General features: G+C 40.6%; 2 protein-coding genes across 2 annotated transcripts in view; one reads left to right on the top strand and one right to left on the bottom strand.

Moving 5' to 3' along the window:
* CBG08236 overlaps window positions 1-3,972 on the top strand; it is a gene marked incomplete at both ends in the record, with an annotated part of 7,870 nt that extends 3,898 nt beyond the window's left edge. Inside the window, 6 exons of the mRNA XM_045236026.1 lie at window positions 310-433; window positions 480-946; window positions 995-1,369; window positions 1,747-2,045; window positions 2,077-2,293; window positions 3,857-3,972. Coding sequence (XP_045093719.1) covers window positions 310-433; window positions 480-946; window positions 995-1,369; window positions 1,747-2,045; window positions 2,077-2,293; window positions 3,857-3,972 — 1,598 coding nt within the window. The remainder of the gene's footprint in view (window positions 1-309; window positions 434-479; window positions 947-994; window positions 1,370-1,746; window positions 2,046-2,076; window positions 2,294-3,856) is intronic.
* Window positions 3,973-5,677: 1,705 nt separating this feature from the next.
* On the bottom strand, window positions 5,678-6,756 carry CBG08235 (the record flags this gene model as incomplete). Its single annotated transcript, XM_002639861.1, has 4 exons — window positions 5,678-5,773; window positions 5,820-5,907; window positions 6,530-6,616; window positions 6,668-6,756. 4 exons carry the CDS (start codon window positions 6,754-6,756, stop codon window positions 5,678-5,680), a joined length of 360 nt encoding a protein of 119 aa, XP_002639907.1.
* Between the last annotated feature and the right edge of the window lie 1,228 nt (window positions 6,757-7,984).

The raw sequence follows: 7,984 nt of genomic DNA, 5'->3' as shown, positions 1-7,984 counted from the left end.
TTCTTGAAGAACAGATCTCAGGAATCTTCTACTGTTTTTTGGACTTTCTGTAAAGTCTATTTCAAAAGTTCTAGGACGACTTTGACGTCAACTACAGTCGCCTCACAGCCAAATTTTTTATCATGCGTTTGGAGGCTTCTGTCAAAGCTCGTGGTTCTAATCATTGACTACTTGTTATAAAACTAAAATTCTTACATATTTTGAATATTTTGGTAAAGTTATTACAGTTATAAAACGTTTTTCTAAAAAATGGGAGACGTTTAGAAACATCATATCATTATCGGTCACCCTGTAGATATAATGTTTCAGTATCTCCATGGCAATGTGCTCAGAGTCAAATGGAAGTTGTTGGTGTGTTCGGTGGAATGTGTTACGCTGCGAGTCGAGATGAGCAAACCGATTGGTTGGGAGCTCAGAGAAAGTGTCTGGACAGGTATCCTCTATATCTTCGTTTCATCTTTATCTCTTTTCTTTCATAGAGGTTCCACTCTCCCTCTCCGAATAGACGACTCCACCAGAAGAGGCCTTCGAGCATCCCTCACTGCCTCTTCATTTGCCAAAGCCTTCTACTGGATTGGTGCATCTTCATCAATGATCGAATGGAGATGGGTGGATGGAGAAGGAGTTGGAGATAGTGCTGACTGGCCGGGTCAACCATCTCCTGTACCATCTGCATCAGAAGCTGTTCTTCTGGCGCGTCCGCTCGATTGGAAATGGGTTCCAGCGTCTCAAACCGCGTGGAATTCGTTCCTCTGTCAGTCGAAGCCCAAATTTTGTACGTCTCCGGGAGTGGGAGAAGCGACGAAAGTCACATTCTCATCGAATTCTTACGCAATCGGAACTTTGTGTTTCTATTCTTGCGATGCTGGATATGATCTACATGGAATCAGACAGAGGGAGTGTGCAGAGAATGGAAGATGGACTGGAAGCATTCCGAATTGCTATCGTAAGTTGTTGTAAGAAAAATAATTGATGATTGAGTCCAATGTTTCAGGAAAATCGTGCGGTGCAGTTCGGCAATGGAAGTTTGGAAGAATAAAACTACTGAACAAGACAACACTTTTTGAGAGTGAAGTTGAATACGAATGTTCTAATGGTTGGCATCTTGCCAACTCTCCGTCTCCATCATATCGATCTCTTCGTCGAATCTGCCAATCAGATGGATCATGGAGCAGTTCTGAGCCGACTTGTGAACTTGTCGACTGTGGTAGACCACCTTTGATTGCCAATGGTAGAGTTGATGTTGAATCGACGACGTATGAATCGGCAGCAAACTATACGTGCCATCAAGGATTCCGTTTGATTGGTCCAGAGTCTCTGATGTGTGGAGATAGAGGGGAATGGCATCCAGCTACTCCATTTTGCTATGGTACGTGTTTCGGGTTTGGATAATAAACAGAAATCCCGGTAGGACACTGTTTCTTAAGGAGACATATTTTTCTAATTCCTTGAGTCCTCTATTAAAACACAACATTTTTCGGAATGTTTTTTAATGACAGTTCTTCAGAACTTCAGATTTTTGAGATTTCCGAGAGATTTAAAATTTTAGAATTTCATAATTTTGAGAATTCTACCATTTTAGAATTTTCGAGTTTCGAAATTTTGAGAATTTGAGAGTTTTGAAAATTTGAGAACTTTCTAAAAATTCACAAGCTTTTAAACATTTTGAATTTTGCGGTTTTCTGAAACTACGGAATTCAACAATCTTAAAACCATAGAATCTTAAATCAACTTTTTCTATTTCAGATATTGCAACTCTCCAAGAGATCAAAGGATCAACCTCCCATGACCAATCCAACAGTGGCGGCTCAGATAGCACCATTGCTATGGCGGTTCTGGCCTCTGTTATAGTTGCAGTTCTGTGCTACGGAATTACGAAATTCGCAAAATCTACGAACCATTCAAACGGAGACTTATCGGTATCTCGTGACAAATTGAACGCTTCAAATGCTGCAATCTATGCAACACCTTCGATTCCACCTCAACGACCAGATTCAGTCATTTATTACGCTCCAACTGTTGCACATATGGAAGTAAGATACTTCGTTTGAAATTTTTTAATAAATGATGATACAGGTCCCACCCCATCTACTTCAATTACAACAACTTCCAAACGGAAACATTCATGTCACTCTGCCAATTGGCCGTCAGATGGGTCGCCCATCATTGCCATCTTCAATGTTGTTCAATTCTTCAATGCCTCCTCCATCGCCAACACCATCTCAAATATTGTACTCATTCGACCACGAACCGATTTATGACACTCCTCCGGATACAGTAATCTATCAATCAGGTATACAAGTTGGACAATTTTATACCGGTGATTACCGTAAAACCTGTAATAGAAAGGCCCCTTCACTTTTAACTTTAAGCTGATTTTTCTCGATTTCTGTGAAAGATATAACACAGTTGTCGACTGATGAATTATGTATCATAACATCACCAATATTTTATCAGTTGACAATTTTTTGAAATAACACATAGGAGCCAAGAAAAATCAGCTCAGACTTGAAATTGTGGGTGTCCTTCTATTGCAGGGTTTACGATAGTCTTGGATAAATTGAAGACTCGAAATAATTCCAAAAAACATTATCAAACATTAATTCTATATCAGTACTCGATAATAATATTAGGTTGGTGCATAAGTTTCTTTCCATTTTGGCAAAATTTTTGGTCAAATTTTTCTCAAAGCGGTGGGGGCTAGAACAATGAAAGTAATGTCCATGAGCATCGATAGTTGTCTGGTAACGCTCTGGTAATTTCTTGTTTCCTTTGGCCCAAGACGAGGAGGACTGCGATTGAAAGAATGGATCAACTCCTTTTTTGTGTCATCTTTTCGATGGAAGTCTTTTCTATCAAGATGACGTCTAAGAGCCCCAAACAATCATTCATTTAAAAATACAAGGCCCGGAAATTACGATGGGTGCAAAAGAATAGTCCAGCCAAACGGCATGAGTTTTTGGCTGATCCCTCTAGTGTCAGACGATTTCGCACTGTTGTGTTGGAAGCAAACATTTGTTTTTTCTCCTTGTTCCGATTCGACTGCCAAATTCAATTTCTCTAACTATGAACTGTATATGACGGTCATTATATTGGTACATTCATCTTAAAGTTCCCAGTCTCCACTCCTTTGACAGACAATCAAGCACGTAGCATACCCATTTTCACGGGAAATTTGGATTCCGAGACGTCCAGAGCTAGCTGTCCTTTGGCAATCAACTGACCCTTCCGCGCATTGATAGAGTAACTTACACACTTTTTATCTACAGGGATTAGATCATTCACGCAACTGAAGGTGTCAAGAAATGATGGGAGAAACATGCCCATGTCTACACGGCGATCCATATTGTCGTCCTTCAAAGCATAGGTTACGAATCGACCCAGTTCTTGAAGTTGCCAGGAGACTTCACTCCGGTCACAATACTTGGTTGACTAACTGACAATGCCTTTGACATTTTTCAAGTGGTTTGAAGCGAATCGGTTTCAGTAGGATTTTTAGTAGGATTTTTTGCTTGATGGTAGAAGTAGTAAGAGGTCCCTCTTCATCTATTTCTATTATTTTCTTGTGAATAACATGCCTTTTTAAACCAGAAAGGAATAAAAATAAAATGCCATTTTGAAAGTCTAAATGGTAAGGGACGGAAGCCAGTGCCGTGCACGCGAACGGTAAGAAGTAGGAATGAAGCAAAATATGTAAAGCAAGTCCGTGAGATACTCTACCCAACAAGAATACATCCTTCAAGAAAACCACCCAACTGACTAGATATCAATTTTCAAAGTTGACCGTTCAAAATCGAAAGAAACTTATGCACCAACCTATTACACTTATAAACTCAATTGATCTTGAATTTTGTAGAAAGTGTCTACGAACGTTTACCCGATCGACCGGCACCTCCTCCTCCGATTCCAATCCGAGCAGAGAGTGGTGGGAATGGAATAGATCTGCCACTTCCACCGCCGCCACCTCGATAGCCGTTAGCCCCCTTGTTTTCTTTTTTCTCCCATTCATTTGTATATCATTCTTCTTCGATTTCGAGTCCAACTTTCAATTCAAGAGACGGGTTTATAACAGATAACACAATAAATTAGCATTTGGTTATTTTTGTGAATTCCAGAAAAAAATGGTTCAATGATAAACTACCGGTTGGTTAACGCCCCTCCGGGGCTAAACCTCCTGGGCTCCGCTTTCAGTACCCGTAATCTTATAGAAAGTCTTTGTCAATTTTTCAGGGAAAGTTTTTTTCAAGGTATATTCGGAAATTGGAAATTTAGAAATTCCTAATTCGGCAGCTTCCCTGAATGTTTGATTTCCTACAAAAACACATTTAAAAAAAACCAAAGACCCAGGACCCAGATCACCCGGATCCCGGTCATTCGGATCCAGGACCCAGGTCACCCTGATCCAGGTTACCCGGTTCCAGGTCTCCCGGATCTAGGTCACCCGGATCTAGGTCACCCGGATCCAGGTCACCAGGATCTAGGTCGCTCGGATCCAGGGACCCAGGCACCCAGGTCACCCAGATGCAGGTCACCCGGACCCAGGTCACCCTGATCCAGGTCACCCATCTAGGTCCCGGATCTAGGTCACCCGGACCCAGCTCACCCGGATCTAGGTCGCCCGGATCCAGGACCCAGGTCACCCGGACCCAGCTCACCCGGATCTAGGTCGCCCGGATCCAGGACCCAGGTCACCCGGCTCCAGGTCACCCGGTTCCAGGATCCAGGTCACCCGGGTCCAGGTCACCCAGATCTAGGTCACCCGGATCCAGGGACCCAGGCACCCAGGTCACCCGGATCCAGGTCACCCGGACCCAGGTCATCCTGATCCAGGTCACCCGGATCTAGGTCCCGGATCTAGGTCACCCGGACCCAGCTCACCCGGATCTAGGTCGCCCGGATCCAGGAGCCAGGTCACCCGGTTCCAGGTCACCCGGATCTAAGTCACCCGGATCTAAGTCACCCGGTTCCAGTTCACCCGAGGATCCCAGGATCCAGAACCCTCCCCGGGTCACCTTCTCTGAAGTTCAGAGAAGGTAGAACTGATTCTTCTCTTCACTTCCCTCTTCCTTTATAGTATTCTCTCTGAGGTCAATGGGTCATTCAGGGCCGTGAGTTTCTCTAAATAATTTTTTTCACCACGTTTAAATATCACTTGAATTTTTTTCCTTTTGAAATCTGTAAAACTCCATAAAAAGAGCGTTCCTTTGAACCTGATTGCCTGTTTCAGATATCAAAAATATGTCCACTAAAAGCATGTTCCTCGTAATATTAGTAACATTTTATCAGACGATCTTTTTTTCGATATCTTGCACAGGAACCGAGATAACTTGGCTCAAAGTTAAAATTCGTGGGCATGTTGCACTATATTCGGGATTTCCACCTTCGGCATTTTTCCCGAAACAAAGGAATGTCTCCGGATGACTTCCAAATTATAATTTCAAGGAACGAAAAGTTCGGACATCAACTAATAAAAATTTATGATTCGCCTGTGCAGGTTTCAGCTCAAACGGTTAACTTTGAGTGGGTGTAAAGGCACGCGATATCCATCTGGACATACAGAATTTGGTGAATGTTATTAGTAATGATTTATGATGAAGCATAGCGAATCACAGAGAAATGGCAAAAATGAGAAACAGAGATGAGCGATCCTTTGTTTTATTTTAGAGGCAAGCCTTTTTCATGGAATAGCAGTTGATTCGAATTGTCGACTTTCCTCGTCTTCTGAACGGACAAGAAGTGGCGAGTCGATAACAGATGAAATCGAGGCGAGACTCTTCAAATATTTTATTGAATGATTATAAAGATTTTATTTTAGATACCAGAGCATCAATCGACATGATCATATGGGCCCGGTCGGGTTGTTCTAGTTCTTGAATCACTTTTTTCGGAGAGCAAGAGCAGTACCAACTGGAAAATCTTTTTTTAGAATAGACATAATTTGGAAGGCCCAAATCTAATTCGTGTCATTATGCTTGCATAAAACTATTGGAGCTGTGGAAGAGAAACTGTTTTGGGCGTGGTCAACGGCCCCCGTAACGAAGACCACCGTAACCTAAAATTTTCGGTCCTTTTTTCTAGATTACTATTGTTTTTTCGACAATTGTTGAAAACATCCAAACAAGTCGGAGAATAAACATTTTAAAAAATTTTAAAAACTGCTGGAAAGCAGACGAAAACCTAGAAAAAATATTTGATGATTATGGTAGTTTGGCGGTGATTCTCTCTTCTACAGTTTTGATTTTTGTATACGAGAATGATACAGTAATCCTTTCCATTTTCAAATATTTTTTCCTACAGTAATCCTTGCAATTTTCTAGGTTACAAGCAGAGATGTCCGGAATGACTTTTTTGAGAAACGGAATACGGAATCCGGACAAATGAAAATTTTCCGGAATCCGGAATACGGAATCCGGACTAAAATAATTTTCACGGAATCCGGAATCCGAATTCCGGACATCTCTGGTTACAAGTCTCAAGTGAGTATGATTTCTTCTTTATGATTTTTTATAATCTCTCTTATGAGGCATACCTCAAAAAGCTCTTGATATTTGGAAATTCTCTGATTGGTCGCCATTTTATGATACACGCCACGGTGAGAACCAAGACAAATGGAATGCTGAAAACAATAAACTCTGGAAATCAGTGAAAACTTTCTGGAAATACTTACGAGTAGACCATCAAAAACGATGACCATGCAACATCGGGTTTCGCAGAAATCGAAGTGTGAAAAGAGGAAGGTGGTCTCTGGAGATGCATTTTGTAAAGGCTTTTCACATCTGAAAATATGGAAGTTCTGGGAATATGAAATTTTAAGATGCACGCCATCTGAACACGAAACGAAATTTTCAGATTTTTTGGACAAAGGAAGACAAAGAGAATAGGAATGAGTCAGTGTCTCCTGGAGAAGAAGAGATTCTCAAAATTAATTTCCGGACCGAAAAACATCCCGGATTGACGTCGTCTTGGACAAATGGAGGTGACGTATAGATTGAAATAGTCACGTATTGAATTCAAAGTCGTTCAAGAGAAAATAAGCCCTAACTATCTAACTAGGCTAATGAGGGAAAATATGGTATTGTTTTAAAACTTTGGAGATTCTATTCAGAATGCTTTTTTGAGTTTTCGGCAAGAAAAAAATGCGGAGCCAGTCACAAAATAATTCAGTTTCTTTCCAATATACTTTTGATGGTTAAAAAATATGAACTCAAGTCTGTGAGATATTTCTTGAAATTTTTAAAATTCTAAATCTAATCACTTGTCGGACAAAACCATATTTTGACTTTCAGAAACTAGTTGGCATAAACTTCCCAAAATTATGGATCAAACTTGCTACGTTTAACTGCAGATTTGTATACCGTAAAACCTGTAAAATAGAAAATCCCGATCCCATCAACTTTCCACTTTCAGCCAATTTATCTAGGTTCCTGTCAAAGATATGAAAAAGTTGCCAACTGATAAATTGCTTGTCATAAAATCACAAGCATTTTATCAGTTGACACATTTTTGATATCTTGAAGAAGAATTAAGATAATTGAGCTCAAATTGCACGTACAAGGTGGGCTTTTATTATTGTATTATGGTATTAAGTATGAAGTCCAAGATCGAGCTTGCTGCGTTTAACTGGAGATTAGAATCTCATTTCCACCAGCGGATTCTCTGAAATTTCCAGAAAAAAAACTCACTTCTTGGGAATACTTTTGTAAACATCCGATATCCGAAAATCAGAAAATAGACAGCTAACCGATAACGGGATCCTTATATTTTTCAAACGCTATTCTGTCTATTCTTCCCACCGCCTTCTAACGGATATTAAAACCGAATAAAAAAACGTCAGTGAACCGGAAATTGAACGAGCCTTTTATGTGTTGCACAACGAATCTCCTCCTCAGTCAGAAAACAAGAGTAAAATAGAGGAGCAAAAAAGGAGGGAGATAAAAAATAACAAAATTTTAATTGAGTTTCTTCTATAATGCCGCGTTCAAAG

This window comes from Caenorhabditis briggsae (genome assembly GCF_000004555.2).
Source record: "Caenorhabditis briggsae complete genome, chrI, whole genome shotgun sequence".
Lineage (NCBI taxonomy): Eukaryota > Metazoa > Nematoda > Chromadorea > Rhabditida > Rhabditidae > Caenorhabditis > Caenorhabditis briggsae.
The sequence above is the reverse complement of the archived record's forward strand: the minus strand, read 5'-3'. Positions and strand labels throughout refer to the sequence as shown.